This window comes from Kryptolebias marmoratus, linkage group LG11 (genome assembly GCF_001649575.2).
Source record: "Kryptolebias marmoratus isolate JLee-2015 linkage group LG11, ASM164957v2, whole genome shotgun sequence".
In the NCBI taxonomy this organism is placed as follows: domain Eukaryota; kingdom Metazoa; phylum Chordata; class Actinopteri; order Cyprinodontiformes; family Rivulidae; genus Kryptolebias; species Kryptolebias marmoratus.
The window spans coordinates 9,623,215-9,648,418 of record NC_051440.1 but is presented as its reverse complement, the minus strand read 5'-3'; the positions used below and the strand labels follow the sequence as shown (position 1 = coordinate 9,648,418).

Here is a 25,204-nt window from a genome sequence, read left to right as displayed (position 1 = left end):
TGTGGGAAGCAATCTTGTATGTCTGTTAGCAAAACATCTTATGAACCACTGGATGGACTTCAAGAAATTCTCAGAAAGTAATCACTGGATGTGCAGCTACAGCTGATTAACCTTTAGAGTCGACCCGATTCAAGGTGGATGCCACAGTTAATCGATAGAAAAATGGCTCTATCGTAGTCAGATTTACAGATACTGAGCTAAGATTTAATGTGGTAGTATCTGAGAGTCATCCTCAACACTTACATTGAGTGCAAACAGATTGAGTAAAATGTTATTTTCAAGATCTGACCAAAACGTTACAACTCTGCTGCCATTTCTCAATATAAGATGATCTTAGTTTAGAACTCTGACACAAAAGGCAGTGAGCGAAATGTATTCCTTTACAAATGCCAGGCTGTTCTTTTTTTTTTCCTTTTGAAGTGCTGCTCCGTTTTCACCACCTGCCAGACTTGACTGAGAGACCTGTGTGGCCGTAGAATACCAACACAGGGTGCTGAGGTTTCAAAATGTCACATGCATGAATATTAAGATATAAAACATGTTGTTTTACTCTAGCCGAGGATTTCATGGCTGCTGGTGGTATGTTTGAGGGTGGGGGCAGGGGGGTAGGGAGGGATGATTGCTTCCAGACACCAGTGGGAGAAAAAAGTGAGAGGGGAGGAGGACATACTCCAAAGTTTGAGGAGCGGCAGGAATCCTTTGGAAGAAGGCAGATGGGTGATTGGTCTTGAACTTTCTAGTCCTTCTTTCGTAATTTTGGAGCCTGGAAGCTGTAGCTAAAGCATATTCAAGTTATATCAAACAAAAAGAAAAATAAAATTCTACATTCTGATGCTGTTTGAACACACAGTCAAGGTAAAGTTCAAGGTACCAGACAGTTTAGAAACCTGAGACTTTGTTTGGATCAGAGGCACGTCTGGATCTCAATGGTAATCACATTTTACTGATAGCTTGTATGACAGAATGTATGTCAGTGTGTGGTCTCACAAGATGAGGAGCCTTACTTTCTGCAAGAGAATTTTAACATTATGTTTGAATATTATAAACCTGAAATAAAAATGTCAAGCACACTGTATAAACAGTTTTGCAAATCCAGCCTGCAGTGTTTAGTTTACAGGAAATGACACATTACTCTTGAATAAGGGTAAACTGAGCAGTGATTGGACATATGCAGTTTGTGTATGTCCCACATCTGCAACCTCTGAGAGGCTTTCCATTCTGTTTGTGCTTAAGTCTCTGCTGCTAGGCTGCAGTCAGTGATAGTTATTATCAAAGCCAGAAGGAACACCGGGAAGAACAAACATACCTCCCGCCACCTGTTGGCTTTCCACACGGGGCATCCTCGGACCCGACATGCCTTCTGTGTTCGCGGCCGAGGCAGATTACTGCAGTGAGTCTCCTCTAGTTTCGTTTGGTTCTGAAAAACACAGACTACGTCCCGTTGCTTGACGCCCCGACCACAGCTCACCGAACACTGGAAAAGAAAGGAAGAGGAGGTTGTTTTTGTAGCCAAGAAAATATATATATATGTTTTTGTAAAGTTTAGTTATGAGCTTGTAAATATGGGTAGTCATGGTAAAAAGAACGTCCATTATCTTCCAGTACTATGGTTTCACATATTAGGACATAATAAAATGGATTTGGTTTTTAATAGAATCAAAATTACTCAAATCTAACAACAAATGTCCAAAAACAAACAAGTGGGAACAATTTAAGATAGCTGCCATTATCCCAGGAGTGAATATGAGTGCTCCAGCAAATTCACCACAAGGACATACTGTGAAATGTTCAAGGAAATTGCAAAACACCCCCAAGAGCTCACCCCATTAGGCCTCAGTTAGCAGGTTAAAGGTTAAAGTTCATGGGAGGACAAATAAAAAAAGACTGAACAAGAATGGAAGTGTTGCAAGAGAGAGAGAAAAAGTTTGCATTGTTGCATCTGAATGAACCACAAGACTTCTGGAACAATGTCCTTTGAACAGATGAGACCGCAGTAGAGATGTTTGGCCATAATGCACAACAGCATGTTTAAAGAAAACCAAACACAGATCAACACAAACGGCTCATAGCACCAGTCAAGCATGGTGGTGGAGGGCTGATGGTTTGGGCACCTTGCAGTCACTGAGTCGACCATACACTATTTTATAAACCAAAGAATCGAGGCCATCTGTCTGACAACTAAAGCGCAACCCAAACTGGGATATGCAAGAGGAAAATTTTTTTATTTTTATTTATTTAACCTTTATTTCACCAGGAAAGTCCCATTGAGATTAAAAACCGCTTTTCCAAGGGAGTCCTGGCCGAAAGGCAACAAGGTTACAGGACAATAACAATTACACAATTAAAATGCCATACAAACAAACAAACAAACAAAGAATTATTGAAACAGTCCAATTTAAAGAAGCCTTCTCAAGTGCTTTCAGTCTCGTCTTAGCAGTGCTCAGTGAGATAAGTTCAGTTAGTTTCCAGTGTTTTTGCAACGTGTTGCAGGCAAATGGAGCCGAGTAGACAAAAGCCCGTTTTTCCCAATTCTGTGCGAAGAAGGGGAACAAAGAGTAGGAACTGACTTTGAGCACAAAGAGTAAGAATCTAATGTTCTCCATGTGATCAAATCACAAACATAGGACGGCAACAGCCCAAGGATGGCCTTCTAAATGAAAATGTACCAATGACCCAACCTCCTGGTGGACAAAGAAGGCCATCTCACTCGAGAATACCATTCACAATGGTGAGTTAGGGCTTTACAGTTGGTAACAAACCTCAGAGAAGCATAATAAACAGTATCATAATCCTGAACACAGCAGCAAATCAGAAGAATGGCTGAAAATGAAAGAAATCAAGATGCAGAAGGGTCCAGTAATAGTTCAGACCTCAAGCTAATTGAAATACTGCAATGAGACATAAGAGAGCTGTGCAGATGCAAATGTCTGCAAACTTCAATGACCTAAAGCAATGTTATAAAGAAAAGTGGGCCAAAATTCCTCCACAATAATGTGAGAGGCTGATAAAGGAATATTTCAAGTTGTTTTTGTAAAAGAGGAATCTCCAAACTACTGAATGATGGGGTGCACTTACATAAGAAGATTTTGATACATATGAATATTTTCATACACATATAAATATTTTTATTTCTAATGCAATGAAACTTGACCAACCATGCATGCAAGTTTGGTACGATTTACTTTTTTAAATTAAAGACAAAGAAACAAACTCTGTCATGGCCAACAAAACACAATGCATTACATTTAACTACTGAGCTTAAACAGATTTCATCAAAACCTTTAGCTGAGTAACTCACACTCTGATGGAATGCAGCAAACTATTTAACCTGTAAACAAAAGAATTGCCTTAAGGGCTGCTGTGAATGACAGAGGCCAAGGCTAGTAGAGAGGATGATGCACTGACACACTGTGACACAATCATCTGGAATTAATAAGGTACCAAGAAATACTTCAGCTCGGCAGAGAAGAAAGCATAATAAATGAGAACCAGACACCCCGATGACAGCTCTGAAATAGGCCTGAGATGGCAGATGAAATTATTCTACAGACCTTGTCCCCCATGGGGCCATACAGCAATTAGGATGCTTATTTCTGCTCCCCTATCCAAAGCTGGTGCAAAATGGGAGAATTGGAATCAAATCTACCAGATGAAGGGGGTAACATTTTGTCTTTGCATATTTTCCAGCCCAGATAAAGAACATAATGTTGCATTGTGCTTTAATTATGACCTCAGAAAATTGCATAACACCAAGCACACAACTGATTTTTCTTTTTATGTGCTCATCATAATACAGACGATGACCTACTGAATGAAGTTTTAGAGGATTTGTGTTTTTCTTTTGGGATTTTGGATACTACCAAGGTTTGAGAGCCTCTTCAAACAAAGCCACCTCCTGCCTTTTCCTTGTTGACGCGGGCAGTGGGTAACACCGTGCACACACACACACACACACATGCATTAAACACGTTGTAATTATCGTGGCATTTTAAACACAGGGGCTGGCTCAGCTGACAGAGCACATCAAAGCTGAGGACGGAGCTCAAGTGACCATCAGATACCCGCTGCACCCTCTCTCAGAAATGATAACAAAACTCCTTCCATCTCAGAGAAGAGAAGAGACAGGCCAACATGCTGGAGGTGGGGTGTGGGTTAGAGGCTGGGAGTGAAAAAAGGGTGGAGGGAATAGCCCCACCTCACTGTTGTAAAAAAAAAGAGAGAGAAAAAAAAGGGAGGAAAAAAGAAAATCGTAGCCATACAGGCTACGTTTTCCCCCAGCTGAACTACGCCTGCAGTTTCATGGTGGGGAAAAAAAAGGACGCTCTATAGAGACGTGCTCCTCCTGCTAACCTCATCTGTCAGCCATTAGTTAATCAGAGCTGGTAACAGAGAGCACAGAGAGATGGCACAACCCGTGGGACCAGAGGAGGGCTTCATCTCCGAGAGCAAGACAAGGGCAAGGACTCCGGGACCTCTGCTTTCCCGATCCACAGCTGCCGAGGCAGCTTTACAGGTACAAACATTTCACTTAACACTCACCCATTACAAACGTGATCAGTTAAAGTCTTGTTTCATTCTTCTAAGTTTACAAATACATAGTCTCTGCATTTTATAAATGTTCATTTAAAGATAAATGTGTCATGACAAAGTTTATGCCTGATTTTTTTATAAAAATTTGCATTTTATCATAGCTACGTATGAAGCGTATTATTTATAAAACGTGTTGCTTTGATGGGAGTCAGAAATATGAGGGAGAATTGTCAGGATCAAAAGAACAAGACTTAAAGCAAAACATGTAAATCTACGGGTCACACGGGAAATTAAACTCCCCTGAGACAGATTTGCCCTCCCATGTCGTCGCAGCCATTAATTTCACATGATTATCCAGGTTTAATCTGCTATAATCCTGTAAGGTTCATTTAAGCATAATGTGGGATTATGTTAAAATGGAATGACTCAGCTGCTTTAGGGTTTGGCATCTTCAAACTCAGCCAAGTAAAACAACTTAAGTGATCCCTCCCCTTAGACGTTAGAACAAAACATCTTCTAAGAGAAGCCCGACTGATTTAAATTCTGAACACCTATCTTGATCAGGTAGCTCATAATCATTTTACTTAATGGTTTCACAATAACATACCTGACTGCTAAAAATGTTTCTATCTTTTTCTGCACTTCAAAGCCATTAAAAGTAATTTTAAAGTTTTGAAACAGATATTTGAATCAGCCTAGATGAAAGATAAATTCACAAAAAGGAATTCTGATTGAATATTCAGACTGATATTCCACTACTTTATTGTGCGTGTCTATGTTTTCATCAAGGAATGAAAGCCACTGCGTTACTTACAACAGGTAAGCTAATTAAACCAATCATTCATCAAATATATAATTATATAGATCACAAACAAAATGTATACAAACAGAAAAAAACCCCATAACTAACCAACTGGTTTGAGTCAAGCAGTTTGTGTCTGAAGCCCTGCCTGCACTATTCCAGACAATAATTTTGCAATAATAATACATTTTTGATATGCTGTGCAGCCCTAACATTCAGAACTAATCATATAACCATGAGACTTAAATAACTTCATCTAAGTGTGTGAAGAGTATAGACTCAGGCCTTGTCCACAATAAAATCCAGGTTTTCAAAAACAATTGTTTAATTTGTCGGTTCTAAAAATATCTTTGTATTCATAGCACAGTTTCTAGAAATGTTTCCATCCACATGGAAACAGTAAAAGCAACCCAAAACGCTTTAGTAACTATGTCAGGTCTTTGTTATAGCACTATTGTGATAACGTGTACGTGCTGAGTGCAAAATAAACACAACAGAAGAAGAGGACGCCCTCATGTCGTAGGTTAGATTTGAGGTGGGGCTATGATATCATCATTTTTGAAAAACTCGCGTTTTAACTGTCTAACATACAGGTTGCGTTTCAAGATTTTTTCATGTTGGAGCTTGTTTTTTTTTAATTTAAATACCAACTCTCTGTCCTAGTGGTCACAAAATGGAAAAGATAATAAATTTATTACAAAAATGTTCTAATGTGGGCATCCCCTTCTTGTCAGGACTCAGCTTTCAAGCCACATCTGAACCACTCCAGAGACTGATATGTTTTCAAACAAATGCTCTTTTTGTCCGTTTATATTTCTTCTGTATTCAAATGATTAATTTACCAAATTTAAATTTATTTAACAAATAAACTGAAAAACCAATTCCACACCACTAGAAGGCAAGACTGTCCACATAAATAACATGTCGACAGGATCAGTATGAAGTGAGACAAATGGGTCCATTTTTTAATTTGGTTTCAAGGGCAAAAAAAGTGATAGTGTGCAGGCATGAAGTGGGCTACTATGTCATTGTTTCTGGAAAAGTCTATATTTTGAGTCCACATAGGAACACCAAAAACAGAGTTTTCAAAATCTGCGTTTTTCCTCTCTAAAATGGTCCCTTACAATGTCTGGACATTACTGTTGTTTAGAGGATCTAAGAAAGACTACATGTAAAAATAAAAGGCCAAGGTTGAATTCCAGGCATGTTGCAGCATGCACACAATGCAATGTGGATGGTAATACTGAGCATATGGCAACTGTAGCTACATGAAGTCTTCAAACTACTAAGTTCGGACCCAGAGCAGGAAGAAACCCCAAAGTGTAGATGTATACTTTGGGCTGCATTTTGTCAAAACAGTTCTATACAATATCTCTGAACAAATGGCAAACCAGGTGGAAAAAAAAGCTTCCATGCAGATAATCAAAAGCTTGACTATGACAGCTAAGTACTAAATGTACTTCGAAAGATAGCGTATGTTGTGTTGTTATCACTTTATCAGTGTCAGCATGTTCTCTGGTGCAAAGAAGAAACATTCTGATGAAATATTTCACGGAACATCCAGGTTCTTTTGTTCACGGTTTTGCTTTGTTTTGCAGAGAATTTTCAAAAGACAGAAGTCCAAACAACATATCGACATGGGAACAGCTGGTAAGAGCAATGTCATAGGGCCGAGGAATGTCAGGTGTCACAGATCTTTTATACATCAGGTCAACATAACCACCCAGACCAAGCCCACACAGTAAAACCCAACAAATGTATCCGTAGGTATATATTAGATGGGTAAAACACAATACAGTGATGAATTCCTGATGTGCAAAGTTGATTTTTAATGCAGCTGAAAGTATATGAAAATTGCTTCCTGTCTCTCTTTCTGCATTATTTCACAGCTCCAAGAGTCTTGGCTAAAGCTCAAGGCTCCATGCTTAAGTACACCCCTGCCATCTATAAAGACTTAAATAAACACCTGGCTGACAGGATATATACACTTTCTTCAACACATTTTCCTTTTTTAAGTAAACATCACTCAGGAAAGGTACCTACACGTAAAAATAAAATGAGAAAGCAGCAAAGTTCTTCCATCTGGTTCAACATTCCACAGAACTTTGCTTTTTCCATGACCATGTTTAACTCAACCACTAGATGAAAAATTGTGGGGGGTAAATGAAAGGATAAGCATAGAAACAACAGAATACAGCTAATTCTTGATTAGGGAGGTTGAAAAATGCACATGACAGACAAGCTGCAGAGTTATAAAGCAACAGCTTTAAAGTCTAATACCTTCTTCCTGGTAAGTATTACACAGATGCTTTTCTAATCTGTCCTAACAGCCAGCCAAAGTAGCTTGAGGGGACCATGGAAAAGCTCTGAGAAGTGGATGGAATTGACCTTACATTTTAAAGAAAAAAAATGTGACGTGAAATTGTTTTTCCTTCATGAGCAGAATGTCTTCCACTTTCTTTCTCCTTTAATAATAATAATAATTATGATTATTATCTCAGCTTATTTCTCTGCTAACCTTGTGCCTATTATCAACCAAAATAACAGATCCTAAAAGGTCCTGGTACTTGAAATAAGTGCAGAGTTTCTTATTATCTTTTAAATTTGTTTTGATCAATAGTTCTGCAGACTTTCTGAAGGTTTTTTTTTTTTGTATAAAAGTTGTTCTTTCAACTTTGGCTTCTTTGTTATTTATTTTTTTGTCCAGTCCTTTTACATAACCATGACAGAATATTGTGCAGTTTGTGCCTAAAAAATAGGATTGTGGACGAAAGAAGTATCTGGTCTTAAGAACTTTCTGCATCATCCTTCTGCTGATATTCTACTATATGCCAAGTTTTTAGCAAACAGCTCTTTGGGAATAAGCTTGTGGGGGATAAAATACAATTTTTTGTGTTACACTCTGTAATTATTGGTCTTTTTCATAGATCCATGAAAAGAAATGTGCAGCATCCAGCAACCTCTCTTTTTGAGACAGCTTGCTGGTAGCAAAGCGCCAAAAGATCCTATTTACAAAATATTCTTTGCTAAGGTGTATGTTATGTGTTCAACAAAACACATCTCTTGAGTTTAGGAGGCTTTTCTAAAGCCTGAATGACTCATAAGGAAAAGTGGTTTAACAATCAAATAAATATTAATTTGAAAAAGATCAGTTACTGGACGGAAATAGAGTGAAATACCAGCCAAATCAACCCCCCCAAAAAAATTCTGAAAGAGCCTCAGAAAGCCTCAAGAACTATTGATCAAAACTACTTTAAAAGAGGGTTGACTCAAGACTTTTGCACAGTACAGTCAGTTAGTGTCCTTGTGTAACGTTGCTGAAACACTGATACAAAGCTAGTTTGGATTCACCACAAATAAAGTGTAGGGATCACCGTAAAACTACCTGCAGATTTCCTTTGGGGCCTAAAAGAACTAACTTTGATAAATTGTGCATCAGGTACCGTTTGAGAGAGAAGAATTTTCTCACATCTGTGAACCAGTGGTCCTGTTGACTTTGACGATGAGAAAGTTGAAACCTGACAGGTAACTAGGTCGCATGGAAAAGCACAGCACATGCAGTCAAACAGTATGGATGAGAGTACAGCGCAGTTAAACCTCTGATGGAAAACACCCTGACATCTGGACATCACACAACAACAGCTTTAGGATTGTTACCCCGTTAGCTGACGTGAACTTAAAACACCCAATCTGTCTCCGTCTCTCCCAAATACAGAGGGGAACAGGTGCTACAAACTCCTTTCACCCCATCAGTAGATCCCATCCCATCAACGCTAAGGTTTTAGTCTGTTGCAGTAAAGCACTCTCTACCTGTGCTGAAGTGAGGTCATGGCCTCTGTCCATCAGTGGGCCTGGGATACCCCAAACTAAACACTTCCAGACTTCTGAGGTCTGTCTTCTCTCGTTGTGTCTCACTGCATCTGTTCCTGGTCACTCTCAGACCAACATCCACCCTCATTGCAGTAAACCTCTACTTTTACTTCCTTCTTAAACAGTGCTTTAATAAAAAGGTCTTCCTTATGAGCATTTATTAACTAATTTAAATTCAACTGTATGTTACGGTGTACAATATATACAATATATATATAATAATATCTTTATTCATCTTTGCTATCAGATTCTACTAAAGAGACTAACTTTCCATATATAAAAGAAGCACTGTTATCCAGATATTTTGAATCTTCAGATAGCATCTCACTGCATCTGCTTTTCTGCCTCTTCATGGTTTGCATTAATCTGTGGTCAACAGTACTGTTTTGCTTTCTCCCAAAGGCCAAACTGAAACATTATCTACCAACACGTGTTTAAGTCAAAGCCATAACAAGAACCATGATTGTGGGCGCTGGGAAGAACGACTCTTCCATTAATTCAGAAATGAGGAACCACAGGCTCAGTGATGGCACAAATAAGTGATCCTAAGGTGACAGGTTTGGAAAATGTTCCTGCTGAATGCTTGCAGGATAAAGTTAAGTATGTTGACGTGGATTAGATCTGAAACTTTATGATTATTTTGCAGATGGTTCCCTGCCATCATGGGAAACCAAAACGTAAGAGGGATTGTATTTTTCTTAGCAACTAAAAGGAAAAAAATTACTGAAATCATGCCTTGGTTGACCAACTATGTTCGTTATAGTGTTTGTGAATGTTGACATGATTTCCAAGGTATTTACTGAGTCAAAATAATTTTTCTTGAACCATGTTTATAATCTATAATTTGTGCAATAAATGTGATAATTGCTTTGTGTCTTCTCATTATTTTCAAACACAACAAGCACATGTTTAATGACTTATCATCAAATAATATAAAAAATGAATATAATTATGATTAAAAAATACAGTTTACAAGATTCTCACTGAAAGATGAAGCAAAAATGGGTCTTTGATGAAAATTTAGAAAGTAATAATTAATTGGCAGATTTGTAAGGCTGTCCAAATATATATATATATATATATATATAAAACAACAATCCTTTTCATTTATTAATGAAGTCTACTTGTAATTATTGTCAGATTGGGAGTATAGGTGGGTAACTCTTTATTAATACAATGTTTGGTTCATTTGTACAAGTTTAGTCAAACATTAAAATATAGTAATAATAATAATAATAATAATAATAATAATAATAATAATAATAATAATAATAATAATAATAATAAGGGTGCTTGGGTAAAAGAACTTACAGTTAATGATATCTGTAGCTTTACTGATCAAATAAAGACACTGTCAGAAAACTTCTGAGTGTATGAGAAGCAAACTACTGTATGCAAAGTTATTCTATTATAAAATATAATAAATATATAGCATTATCACAATGGCTTAATTTGCTGAAAAATGATGTCAGTTTCATTGGTACTTTGTAAATGCAGCTATTTAAAATGGGTAGCTTTTGTAGATTAAAGGTTAATTTTAGCAAAATATATAATCTGTTGGGATGTTTTTAAAGCCTGTGCTATAAAGTGTTTAAAGCTGAGTTTTGGTATTTAAATATGACTTATTAGATTAAAACTTTTTTATTCTGCAAATAGTGAGTTTATCCAGCTTTTGCTTTTGGATCTCCTCAGCTAAAAAGCCACTGCTAACATGAATTAGTATCAATTACTGCTCTGTTAAATAAACTAAGATTCTATCGTGCCCTGCCAAATACATTACAGAGACCTTCATTAATACAATGGTAAACAGATGTGACACACAGAGCCAATGTTTGATTTGGACTGTGTCTGTTTTCTCCAAGAAGAGTATAAAACAAAATGTGTGAAAGGAAAAGGCCTGAGGTGTTTTCACCCGACAGTACACCAAGGTTTGTGTAATAATTTAGATGCTATTGATATCATTTTAAATGTATCCCAAAACTGAATGAATAAAAATAAAAAGGAAGGAGATGCTTTTAGCCTTGCTCGTGTCTGACATTAACATCGTTCACAATGCCACAGTGTGTGAAAGACTGTTGTTGTTGCTAAACATAACACTGTTACTGTGTCAAAGAAATAAACTATGTATTTCAGAGTTTTACGTTGTACTGTCTTCCTGTTTGTTCATTTTTTGGGACATTTCCCGATAGGCATCAGTAAGTTTAAAGACATGTTTCAAAGCCTGCAGGGAAAGTTGATCCTGTTCTGGCTTCAACTTCCAGATTTTGGCCCATAGTCTAGATAAACAGTTTTTGGTGTGCTACTATTTTGCTACTATTTGTGCTTGCAAATAACCATAAAATTCAATGAAAACCATGTAATGCAAAATTTCATGATGTAAATGTTTATAAAATGGCGTTTGCATAAACTGCTCGAAAAGGTTCTTAAGCTTGTTATTGTTTTCGGATGACAGCAATTCACCTTGGTCTCTGCTCTGCCTGGACTAGCTGTTAGCTCATCAATCTGGTCAGAATTAAACTTTATTTATTTAAACGGAGGTCCTTCAAAGAGTTATTTACAACAGGTAAGAAATTAATTGTTCACAACCTCTCCACAGAACCCCGCTTCAAAAGATCTGAATTACCCTGTTAGCTGTTAACAATATTCAGAGAACAAATAGTGATGTGCTTATAAGTAAAATATTTCACCGAGAAACAACACAAATCTCACATTTATGTTTCTTTAATAGCCTTTACAATAAAAAGAAAACTTCAACATACTGCATAATCTGCATATGAATTAAATAAATAGCAAAAAGAACAATAAAATTATAGGGATAAAATAAGCAGAGTTGCTTCACTGGTTCTGTGCAACTTTGCAGCACAAAGTATAAAACAAAGGAAGAAGTAGGAGTAAAACTGCAATGGCAGAAAAGTCCTGGTTGTAGAGGAGGTCTTCAATCACACACACACAGACACACATGCACACACACAGGGAGAGAATTAAAAACATAAAGGGAGAAACTGCAGACATTCTCACCGGGGAAGATCCAAACACAAACTCAGAGCCAACAGCAACACTTCAACTGAAATATGTCTCATGGTTTTATGTTCTTTTAATCCTAATGTAATTCAATAAAACTTACATGTGACATTCTAAATGAGGTTAATAATTGTTTGCAGGTGTTCAAATAAATCAAATCAAATGAAATAAAACATGACCCGTACATTGCATCATATGATCACACAGTTTTTGGCAACGATTCTGTGTATTTACCCCGTTTGACACAGTTTACTTTAACCTTTTGATTCCAGGTAAAAGATAACTGGTTAAAAGTCACACGACTGCAAGAACCAAAGGCACAGATCAGAAATGATTCAGCGACACGTGCTTAAAATGACAAATATTCAAGTAAAGTGTTGTATTAGTCTGAACTGGATCAAAACATCATGGCTGCAGTAACTATTAATAAACTGTAAACAAATAAATAGGTTTATTTTAAACAAAACAAAAATCCTTCAGAAAAAAAACTACACCTGACTGTTTGTAGAAAGCAGATCAGCTCACGCTGACTGGATGGAGCAGAGGTATGTGTGTGTTTATGTTTGTTTGTTTGTTTGTTGCTTGATTTACCGCATGTTTAGGTTCAACTAGCTGCACTGCACCAAACTCTACTACATATAACAGATTCAACACTTTCTTTAGAAGCCTTAAAATATGATGCAACTTTTATCTGCAGAGTACCAAACAAGTATCACAACATTACCTGAAATAGTTGCAGTTGTTTGTTTGCATCACATCTCATATTCACTCTTATATGGAAATATAACATAAGATTTACATCTTAGTGTCCACTGTCAGGACTAACTCAGATTCCAGGTAAATGATTACTTTTTTTGCCATGCCATTTGTCTTTTTGACATATAACATTAAAAAATGGCTTGTGCTCATTGGTTAAATTGTCAAGAAAACAGCTTAATATATCAATCTTGTATAAAAAAAAAGTATTGGAAAGTTTATACTGTATGTATGTTAGGGGTGCTTTTGATGCATCATGAAAGGTTCTAAATTAATTTTAAAATGTCAGAAATCAATAATTGTGTGATGTTAATAAGGTCATGATGAGAAATGCAAAAAGCGCTCAGCACCCGGACATGACCGAGAGAAGTGTCATCTCATACATAGAAAGCCAGTGCTTGGAAGTACTTCGGCATCTATGAGGTTAAAGAGGAAAATGACACTAACAAGAGTCGTAAAAAAAGCAAGCTGCGTACACTTTTCCATCCGCAGGCGAAGGAAAATACAGCTGGTGGTAGCTGCCGTCTTCATTTCAAAAATGTACTCCAGTAGATTAAATGTTAAACATGGGGGAGGCTGCAGAGGTGGGCACAAAGCAGGCCAAGGTGGCTATGATGTGGCTGAAGGTGGGCAATGAAGTAGTGTGTATTGCCTAGAATACAGTTTTGCAAGGCGTGCACACAAAATTAGGCCATGGGTTTTTTAACAATTGGCTGTGTAAAAACACGGCTGCATGGCTCATGGTCACAAACATTCAGAATTTAGTGAAACTGCAACTGAAAATTTGCTTATTATCTTGCAGCTTTCTCACCATTTGGAGATTTCAACTACCAGTACTCTGCAGCAGTTGCAGGCCAGTGAGATACCACTTCATGTTGCACTTTATTATGAATAAATCTCAAAAAATTATTAAAGATTATTGTTAGGATTTTTATCCATTTTTGTTTTGGTTTAATTGTGATGATGAAGACAGTTTAAAAGCCACTCTAAATTCAGCTTTAACACCATCGCCAAACACGAATGAAACATAGTGTGCTGATAATACTTTCGTCTGTACAAACTATATTTGCTCATAAAAGGATATGAGGGATAGGATCGAGAGCACCAGTAAAATATTAAATATTCAGTAAGAAAAAAAAACAGCAACATGAAAATTAAAATCATACTGTACAAAGATACATACACAAAATACACCGACAGGCTTTTGTAGCTGTTCAATAAAGATCATATTAACTCTTATACACAAATATACACTTGTGTAATTTAGATGCATGGTGAAGACAGCAAAGATTGTTTTCTTCGCACCTTATATATGAAATAAATATTTTCCAGAAATATGCCTCCAGGACTGCACTGTCCTGATTTATAGGTCTTAATTTGAAGCCATGTCAGAAAATTGGTTCCATGTGTTTTTAATGTCCCTCTGGGTGGAGCACCATTGTGTTGTGTGTTTTGTCCTTTTCTTTTTTTTTCTTCTAATCAGCACCATGCCACTGAAGGGCCTATCTGGGTGGGCCAAAGCTGGCTAATCAACAGTGGCGCTTGATACCCAGCATTCAGTTCTAAATCTCTTACGGTTTTTAGACTCAAACTCAGTACACATGTCTGTCGTAACACAACCATGTGTATTCACAGTGACGCAGCCTTAGCGATGATGGTTAAGTGTTGAAGGGAAATTAGTACTATCGTACCGGCTTCCATGGTCGGCGATGCCAGGATGCAGAGCCGGTACAGGGCTGCAGATTGCACTGCTCCATGTCTGGCGGCTTGTCCAGGATGTCGCAGTTGTAGTCGTTGAGCCTTTGTCCGCTGGGTCTCTGACAGACCACCAAGCGTGTCCTCCTCCCTCCATCGCAGGTCTGGGTGCACTGAGTGAAACGGCAAACTTACAGTTAATAAAAGTTTTCTAATGACTTTCAGGATTTTGGACTTACAAAACCCGATAAGTACCAAGTGTGAAAATAAAAAACTAGCTTAAGTAAACTGCATGCACAGGTTTGAAATGTGTTCCCTCAGTTTAGTAAACTGTGGACATGGCTTTGCAAATGGACTAGACTCACAGACAACAGCAGAGAAAAGTATTTGGACACACCTGACCATCAGTGTATTCAAATTTATAAACCTTAATATGGAGCTGGTCCCCCTTTTGCAGCTATAACAGCTTCCACTATTTTCAAAAGGCTTTCTATAGACTCAGATTTTGGAGTGTTTCTGTGAGAATTTGTGCCCAATCATTCTGTTGAGCATTTACACTGATGTTGATTGATTGATTAACTTATCAAACCATATCTTTATAGTCCTTGCTTTGTACACTGGCGTACAGTCATGTTGGAACAGCAGAGGACCTTCCTCAAACTTTTGCCATAAAGTTGAAAGAATAACATTGTCCAAAATGTCATGGTATGCTGAAGCATTAAGATTGCCTATTACTGGTGATAAGAAGCCTAGCTCAGACCCTGAGAATCAGTATTATTATCCCTTCTTAGTCAACCTTTAGTTGGTATAAGGGAGTCAGGTAACATTCTTCCTGCATCTACCAAAGCCAGACCCATCACTGCTAAACAGAAACGGCACAGAACACATTTCCATCACTCCAGTCCAGTGTCAGTGTACTTTATGTTACTCCATCTTGTCATAGTTAATACAATTACCTTCTGTAATATATCCCTAAAATTTAGTTTTATAGCTGGTTTGTGTCGGCTTGTTTAGACCTAGACCCCCTGATCTTATACACACATCAATATACTCGCTGCACATAGACACCAATGTTAATAAAAATCCATGCATACAATTTCGTAACAGATGGAACTGATTTAGTCTATTTTTAATTTCTACACCCGACACTTTCAGAGTGTAGTCTGTACAGACTTGATTATTTACTTCTTTCACTAGACCTGTAAGTTTTTTTTTACACATGTGTGTGACTGCTAGGAAAGATGAAAAGCCCAAATTTGTGCAATAAAAACAAAAAAAGAGACAATACATAAATGACAGAGAAAGTGAGCAATAAAAGGTGTGCAGAAACTCTAATGACGACTATAGTTAATTGGGTTTGCTACTCCAAACCCTAAATATAACCTCACCTCTCCCCAGACACCGTAGTTCCACAGAGGACAGGGACCAGAATTGCAACTCTTGGATTCAGCAGGTTTGACCCTCTCATCACAGTAACTGTTGCTGCGCCCATCAGCGTCCTGACAGACCACCACTCGCCTCTGAAAACCTCCGGCACAGGTACTGGAACACTGGAGAACACACAGCATTGGATCAGTCAAGTATACTCAAAGCTAGAGTCTTCAGTCGATTGATCATACAGTGTAAAAACTATTAAGCTGTTTTAAAATTTAATGTCAGATTCATTTTCATGTGATCAGTTTTTCTACCTGGTTTTTCATTTACTCAAAGAAATAAGATCTTTTCACGATGTAAAATATAGCACAATACTGAGCTTTTCAAGCTAACAACGAGTGATCTTTACATGATCAAACCCAGCGGCTTTGCTCACAATTATCTTTACAGGAAAGTCAAGGAGCCACACTGAAAGCTGAACAACGCAGCCTTGACAAAGGTATCTGGAAGACTCTGCATCCAATTACATGATGCATCCCCTCTGTTGATGGGAGAGAGAACATTCAGTCCTATCTATGTGTGTGGGAGGACAGCACAACATGAACATGAACAGTCGTGCTTTTCCTGTTATGTTACACTTAACAGTGTGCAGGGAGGAATAATTTATGAAGTGCAGCAAGAAGACATGAGTCCACAAATCATCACTCTCTCATTTTTTGAAACGTGTTCAAAACAGTTGTTTACATCCGCTTAATCATAGGAGAAACATTTCAGAAACAATGATTCCTGTCAGTTTTCTACCGGGCTGAAAATATATTCAAATATATACTCTACGAGTGGACAGAAATGGTGGTTCTTGTAGGAGATCATTTACAATGTGCTATCAGAGGATGACACACAAATATGTGATATCAAACAAATGGTCCAAGTCTGTTTCAACTGAAGTTGTATTATCAAATATTAATAAAGGGTAATTCACAGGACACCATCACATTCCACTGTTAAAGCTGATTTAGATTTGCTGCTTTTTCTTTTATGAGATCCATGCCAGCCTGTATTTTGGGGAAGTTTAAATCCCTCAAAATTTATATATTAACTAAAATATTTCAGTTGAAATTTTGAAGGGTGCCCAAACTCCCAACATAAGCTTTGTATTCATCTAAGCTCAGATAAATGTCTACATTGTAACTGTGAAAGACATGTAAAGAGACCCAAGATCAAAAGAAATGGTAAAACCGCTGTCAGTCGCTCATTAGGGTCACCGTGGTAACCACACCTGTGTCTCCTACTCCCTGACAGCAAACCTAGGAGAGACAGACTGATAAGTAGGGCTCAAACAGAAGCTGCTGTGTGAAAACTATAAGTTGTATATTTAAAATTCTTGAAAAGTGAGCAGCAGAAGACTCCAATGGTCAAACACCCAAATCTTTGTGTTTCCACAGTATTTTATTCAGGAGATAAAGATGTTTTGAGCTAAACTAAAACTGAAGTTTGTGGAAGCTTGTGTTTGCACTTGCTGCTCCTTGGGGGTATTTGTGAGCAAACTGTCCATCCTATAGCAGTGAGAGTTTTCAGAGTTCATTTTTTTGTGTGTGAATTTTGTCTATGTCGTACGATGTACCACTTTCAAAAGTCAGCACGATATTGTGCTATGACTTAGCTCAAGCCATGCGTTTTGATGCGTACTTTGGATGATTTTTTTTAAAGCTTTGGGGTGTGAAAATAGACAAAAATGGTGATGGAAACCAAAGAGAATAGCAGAAAAGGTGCTTCGAAGCTTATTGGCACCCTTAATAAATTGTGTACATACATGTTTTTTTAATGTAGTTATTGCTACATTAACTCACAAGTGGCAGATTATTAACTATCAGAGCAATTCTTTAAAACAAAATATCATAATCAAAAGTATTACTTTAATATTCAAAGCCTGAATAATAACAGAAGAGCTTCAGCTGCCCTCACCATTTGTAATTGTGCAGATTTCATTTAAATACTTAACGTTTTGCTTTGTAGTAACCTGGATTTTTTTTTCTTCACAAAGCAGCACAGTGCCGAGTGTTAGTACATACAGCACATCATACAGTGTGCTGCACATACACTCGTTTGTTACCACGTATGGAACTTCTGCACTGGGAAATGAAAACATCTCTTACCTCAACCCCTCAACCTCTAAGTTAATGTGTTCACAAGAATATGTTTACACACAGACACACACAGCCTATCTCAGCAACACGTGCATACTATCTATAATACTTACAGGGCAGTACATCCCATCTCTGCTATATGATTTAAAAAATGCCAGTAAAGAATATTGCAATGCATTTGCACATATATTTCCTGGATTATTTTCTACACACAAAACCCTTTCTGGACACCTCTATCTCTTAAAACACACTGTGTATTCTGCACATACCGAGCCCCAGGGTCCGGTCCTCCACTGGTTGTCGGCTGAGGGGACATTCCAGCTGCTGTGCCCGGGGTGACGTCCGGGATCCTGAGGATATCCGTACGGCTGCTCGTAAATGTGCTGCCGATTGTAAACAGAAGGGCAGGGCGCAGCAGTGCACTCCTGTTCTGTCGCAGGTTTCTCATCCGGGTCACAGAAAGACGGGTCCACCGAGTGGTGGTAGTTAGAACAGGTCACCTGTCTGGAAGCTCTTCCAACACCGCACGTCACCGAACACTGAGGAACAGAAAAGACAACCACCGTGTTATAAACAGAGCAGAAAGAAAAGTACAATACAGAACCCAGATTTATTTTCTTTACCTTACTAATACCTCTTGTACCTGAAATTGATATTTATTGATTGTCAACAAAAGCGATTAAATTTTCTTTATTTGTACTCAAATTTTCAAAATGATTGTGGCATACCAACAATTTAAAGAACTCCTATCAGGTCCCTGAGATTTTCATACTTGTGTATTTAAAAAATATGTTCTATGTCATGTATGTCATATAATATAAGTCATGTTTAATTGTCATATTTTTGGCTCATTCCTTTATTAGTTGTGTATAGTTACTTTTAGGACTGTAAGACAGCTTTATTTGTATTTTAAGCACCATCTTTCATTGTGATTATTTTTTTCTGCAAGGTCTCGCCAGAGAAAAGTATCTCTTAAATCACTAAACCCTTTGATTGTGCAGTTAACACAATAGCTTGATGTTTAGTTTGTGGTCAGCATCTGTTAGTCTGAATTTCTGCCTCGAACTGCTTGACCTGTTTTACTTGGAATTTGCGCTTCTTTCCCTAACAAGATGTTTGTAGGACATTTTCCAGGTTCTAAAATCTGGCTAGTGTTAGCAGGAGTGATGCTTCTAATAATTGTTCCCATGAACTGTTTCATAATACTGAGCCTTGTGAAACTGACAAAAACAATGGGAAGAAATCAACTTTTACTGTGGCAATTTAAAACTTAATGGACTCAGAAGTTTTTTTCCACAAAGGAGTTCATTTTGATTTTTATAGACTAATAAAAAAAAAAATAGAATAATAATAATAAAAAAAATAGAAAACTTCAAATGAACACACGATTAAAAATCACACAATCATTGCAAATCATCAGTGGCCCTTTATAGAAGTCAAGAAAAGCTTTTGATGAGAAACAAAGATCTAAGCATAACAGCAGCACTGTGTTTCATGGTTATTTTACCACCGGAGGAAAATGAGGTGCACGATTTTTATAAGACACCAAGTTGCGAAAGGATTTAGATGTTTAACTCACAGCAGACCACTCTCTGGGATGCCACTGACCACAGGGGCTGAAGCAGGTAGAAAACTCCGGAGGGCGGGGCAGGTGGGCGCAGTACGACTCGTCGGCCACGCCTCCCTGAGCGTCTCTGCAGCTGACATACCGTGCCCGCTTCCCCTTACCGCAGGACACTGAGCACTGGTGAAAATAAGATTAAAAAACAAAAAATCTTGAACTGGTTGGTTCTGCACACCATGGCAGACCTTTAACTATGGCTGTGATGGTGTCTAAATTAGTTACTTCAAATCAAGTGAAGGACGCTTAATTTACAAAAGCATTGTTTTGTAAGGTTTTCAGATGGATGTGTGGATGTGTGAAACATGGTAATGTCTGCTTAGATACTCATGGTGTTAGTTTTTTGTGTAAGGCTTAATGATAAAAACTGCTCCTGAGTCTCTCAGTCTTGACCATGGTACTTCTGAATCTCTTGCTTGATTGCAGCAGCTGAAATGATGAATCACATTGAATGCTGTTAATATTGACATATTCAGTCTGATTTTCTAAATATCACTATTCTATGTATTGATAAAGGCTAAAAATTACATCTTGAACATCTTAAAATGTTCCACCTCAACCCAGAGACAGAGACCTTTTCTGGATGTTTATGGATCATGGGACGAGTTCGTTCTGACATTAAAGCACCTGAGAAGTGCTGCTACAAACACTTAGGTTGTTGAGCATAGGTGATCGTTATTTATAATACACTTTACACATATTTCTAAATTGCTACATTATTTCTGAAAGCAATTCAATGTAAACCTGTTATGTGTTAGAAGGCTGCTTACTGGGTCTCTTTTGAGTCAAAATTTCAGATTTTTTCTTCATTCTTGTGATAAAAAAATGAAAAGATGTGTGAAAACAGATTGTAAAATGACTATTTTTACACATTTCTATGTGATCAAAGACAAAAAGGAGTGAAGCAAACACAAGTTCTAACAGAATGCAAAAAGAATATAAATATGCAAATTAGCGTCAGATATTGTATAATGATTGTTGAGGACTTTTTTAAATCAACATTAAGGTTCCATTAAAACCAGTTGCCACAATCATTTTGTCTTGCACTCAAACTGCTGTAGCAGCAAACTCAGAGGCATGGGGTATTACTGAGCACGGAGTTAACACTAAAAAAAACCTTTGTCAGGTTACAGGTTAATGGACAGTCAGAAACACACCATGATCTGGAAGAAAACAGCCGTTCATTCTGAAAACTGAAAACTGTGACAATGCTGTGATCTGATGAGTGCACCAGACACTTCAAATGACAGATTCTTGTTGTTTAGTGAAACACTGTGATCAGGTACTATAGGAATCTGAAGAATCTGAAGCTCTTAGACCTCAGATACAGAAGAAAAAGAGCCCATCTGATGGAAACAAACGCTTCGGTTTCTTCACTCGGGTGTCACAAATGAACATGCTCACGATATAAATAAAAATTTCCCTTGCTTGCATAATATGAGTGTATTTCTGTCACTGCAGGAGAACATCATAGAAAATTCTTCTAAGAATGAATGCGTAATGCGACCGATCAAAAACAGCACATACATATGAGCTCACACCAACCTTCAGATTGACAGATGGGGTTCAACTGCAGAAACTGTAGGCTTGTGTTTAGATGGAATCTGGTTTTCATTTGCCATGAGTAACAATGCGAACTATCAGGGAGACGTAGGGGCCTCTCAGCCGAGACGCTGAAGCCTGCATGTGTATTTGTGAGTGTGGGTGTGTGTGCGAAGATGCAACAGAGGCTACAAAAGACAAAGAGGAAAATAGAGTACAGTGTGTACAATCTGAAGATATTTGGAGCTTTCCAAAAATTTAAATATATTATATGTAAGTCCACATGCAGGAGCCCAGTCTTTACTTCAATGTGGTTTGCTTCTATTGAAAACAAACACAGGCACATATAAGCGCCCGTCATCATTCTTATTCATCCTGATTGCACCGTGATGCAGAAAATTTACCCTCAAGCAAGACACGCACAAAACAATAAAAAGCACAGTCCGTCGATTTGTTTTAGTTTAACGTGAAACACATTGCTTTTGTCTGACTCCTGAAATTTGGGGATGTGGTCCGAAGAAAACATCAAAGACAATAAATTTTCTTACTGCCGTCCAGGAGCCGTATCTCCACTGCGTCACAAGCTGCACAGAGTTGTCGGGACGAGGGGTGATTTGAGAAGCCCGTGGACATGCTGGCATCTCACAGTCCTACAGAACATGTCAACATGGAAATAAGCTCTACGGTGGAGATAAATGTTAACACAACAGAATAAAGAGGTACCTTTTAAATTAAATTTGCGATTGTGGCAAAAGAAAACATTTAAGCATATCAGAGAACTTACAGTAAATTACTCTCCTATTACCAACTTAAAATAATCCTCTCAATTTAATTATCATTTTAAAATCTCAAATTTCGCATTTTAGCTATTACCATTTATCCTACATTAGCATACATTTAAAAGATTTCAGTCATTAATCAGCTCAGTCTTAAAGCACACCCAGCTTTGTCATGTTTCACTTTAAAATGATTCACAGGGTTATAAAATAAAATTAAAGTTGTACAGATGAAGTCCTAAAATCACTGATTAGGCTACAAACTTAGAAAAGTGAGGAACAAAACATGAGCTTTGGCACAGTGATAGGGGGACATCTTTTGGTAAGAGGTTCAGAGATTTGATCCACAGCCCTACAATATGCCGAAATGCCCTTGGGCAATACACTGAATCCCCCACTGCCCTCAATATGCTTTCTTGTGTATAAGTGAGAACATGAAAAGAGCTAAATATCCTTCTGACTACCAGGAAAAAACATATTGCCCAATCACAATTTTTCTTTCAATTTCCCAATCTTTGTAAGGTAATCAGCCCCACCCCTTCACATTTGGCATCACTGAAAAGCCCTAAATGTCAATTGTAGACAGCAAAAAGAGTTAATTTATTAGTATGCAGCGGGTGGGAGATATTTGGGTTTAAAAATGTCTTCCACAGAGAACAAATTTAAACTACTCAGGAGGATATTTTCTGAAACCCAACATTATGTTGCCTGTGGCTTTACAGCACCTTTACATGGTCTTCATCGTTCAGACTGGGAGGTTTTTTTTTGTAATGTTTGGAGCAGAGAAGAATCCTCATCCCTGTAGACATGAGTGGTATGTTCATGAAGGATTAGAATGTGTTGATGATCTGTCTGTGATGGCTGCAGTTACAGCCACACAAATGGGGTGATGTCTAAGTATCACACTGCTATAAAAGAGCATTCTCTATTTCACCACACTTTTTTTTTTTTTTGTTTCTTTAAATACAGGATTTAATTTACAGAGGTATAATTGGGTTTTGTCAATAATTTATTTACACAATCATAGCACTGTATTCTAAAATTAGTGCACACATTTTTGTTTACACTGTTGTGTTTGACTTCATTTTTCTGTTCTTTATGAGATACCTTAGTGCCAGCTGCTCCAGTCCTTCAGAGAAACGAAGAGGTGGAAAAGGAGCAGAGCAAGCCTTTGTGGAAACCTGCAGATTCGGTCATACCACGACTTAGGATCATAGGGGGGGAATGGGATTTACTTGTGGTAGTTTTAGTTAGGTTTTTGTGTGTTCTCCCCTGTTTGTGTCTTTGTGGGCTGATCAGCCAGTATTTAAATTTTCCTTTCTGTTTCATTTAGTTAGGTCAGTTTGTTTGAGTTAGTGGTCTGGTGCCAGTTTCTTCAGTAGAGTTTAGTTACTTTGATCTCTTTTATTGGCCCAGTATTGTTATTTTGTATGATTTACCCAAGTTTGTTTTTAGGGTTAAATAAAACCCTCTTTTTTGAACTCCAAACCTGTACCTGACTGTCCTTTTACTGCCCTATTATAGCATAGAGCACATTCAAACCTTAACATACTTGTAAAATGCTAATTGTACTTGACTGAAGTTGGTAAAAATTAACAAACTGATTAAAGTCTGTTCAGAAATGTTGTTTGACCTAAATACCCTGTTATATTTTTCTTTTAGGGACATGTTTTTACATAAGAAAATGGTTTGGTTGCACTGTTCAGTAGCTTGCAAAATAGTAAGGAATCAATGTAAAAAAGCTGTGATAAAATATGATCTTAACTGATAAAAAAAACTTATTTTACAGACCAGTTGCTGCAGTTTTAACAACAGAGTGATTCTCCAAGCCCTTCTCCTTTAGCATGCACTATGGAGAATCTATATTTTCCAAATATTGCAATAACACCAATATACAATTATATTTCAATAAATAAAATATTAAACTTTGATTAGTTATCCTACAGAAAATGCTTCTCTGTCTGTATTATCCAATCTCTGGTGCAGAGAAGGCGCCAGGGTTCCTTTTGGTCGAGACACGATGCCAACTTTCATTTGAAACCTATTTGTTTTTGACAGGGGTTTTGATCAAGTGATGCTCTGGAACAAATTAAAGAAGACTTTCCCAGACTTTTATTATTTAATATTTTGGGTCTGAGCTGATTTCAGTTAAGCAAAAAGGATTCAAGATGATTTCGAAGTTTGTTGTAAGCAGAGCGATAAATTATTGAACGTTCCGGGAGGTTTCAGCTTGTTGCAACTAATCATTTTAAAATAATTTATAAATTGAAAAACATATGCACATTTAGTGAAAATAAACGGGTTTATGAAGACTAAAAATTACTTCTTATTACTGCCAACGATGAATTGGCCATCCGTATATAATACCAATTACCAAAAGAATTTGACTCTTGTATTTTCTTACCTGACTGTCTCTGGGCCTCGCTGCAGCGTTGCACTCTCTGTCATCAACTGTGTCGCCATAGTCTCCTAACACACACCTCACAGCTCTCATCTGGTAGCCATGGCCACAGGTCACCGCACACTGAAACACAAAATTACATGCGATATATACATAAACACAAGGAAAAGAAAAAAAGATGCCCACCGGACCACACGGTTTCTCAAGCTCCACCTGTCTTTTGAGCTTGATATCTTAGACAGGGCCTCAGAAGAGTTTGGTTAGGACTCTTCTGACTTGAATACACAGACACATGGGTTCAGCCACAGCCTAAACTCAACCCTTTACCCAGTTGTTATTTCATATACAAAGCCATCAGATTACAATTAGGCACACCACAAGAGTGAAGGAAGTGCCAACATCGGTTTATTTAAGCAGCAAATTATAATTACACAAGCTGATATCCTCCAACTCTGAAAATATCACTACTTCAATTCTTATGAAGACAAATAAGAAGGAATGGGTCCCGCAAGTATAAACTATACTATGAATGGCCAAAGGCATTCATTCATACATGTTTCACTAATTTTGTGCCTAAACATAACAGTGTTAAATCCATTGAGACAAACAATAGAAACTTGAATGCAGAGGAGGGATGTGTTCCTGTGTGTTTAAGTGTGTGTGTGTGTGTGT

The 25,204-nt window shown here is 37.6% G+C and overlaps 1 protein-coding gene and 1 long non-coding RNA gene across 3 annotated transcripts in view; one reads left to right on the top strand and one right to left on the bottom strand.

The window, feature by feature from the left end:
- Positions 1 to 25,204, bottom strand: part of LOC108230038 (A disintegrin and metalloproteinase with thrombospondin motifs 20-like) — a 93,104-nt gene that overhangs the window by 9,825 nt on the left and 58,075 nt on the right. For both annotated transcript variants that reach the window (XM_017405842.2, XM_017405844.3), the window contains 7 exons: positions 24,536 to 24,655; positions 21,904 to 22,005; positions 19,772 to 19,936; positions 18,462 to 18,731; positions 16,063 to 16,224; positions 14,671 to 14,847; positions 1,307 to 1,474 (listed from right to left, as the gene is read on the bottom strand). In XM_017405842.2, coding sequence (XP_017261331.1) covers positions 1,307 to 1,474; positions 14,671 to 14,847; positions 16,063 to 16,224; positions 18,462 to 18,731; positions 19,772 to 19,936; positions 21,904 to 22,005; positions 24,536 to 24,655 — 1,164 coding nt within the window. The remainder of the gene's footprint in view (positions 1 to 1,306; positions 1,475 to 14,670; positions 14,848 to 16,062; positions 16,225 to 18,461; positions 18,732 to 19,771; positions 19,937 to 21,903; positions 22,006 to 24,535; positions 24,656 to 25,204) is intronic.
- On the top strand, positions 4,230 to 10,074 carry LOC119617440. The gene is made up of 2 exons (XR_005233692.1): positions 4,230 to 4,513; positions 6,931 to 10,074. It is a non-coding gene; the product is annotated as an uncharacterized LOC119617440 (long non-coding RNA).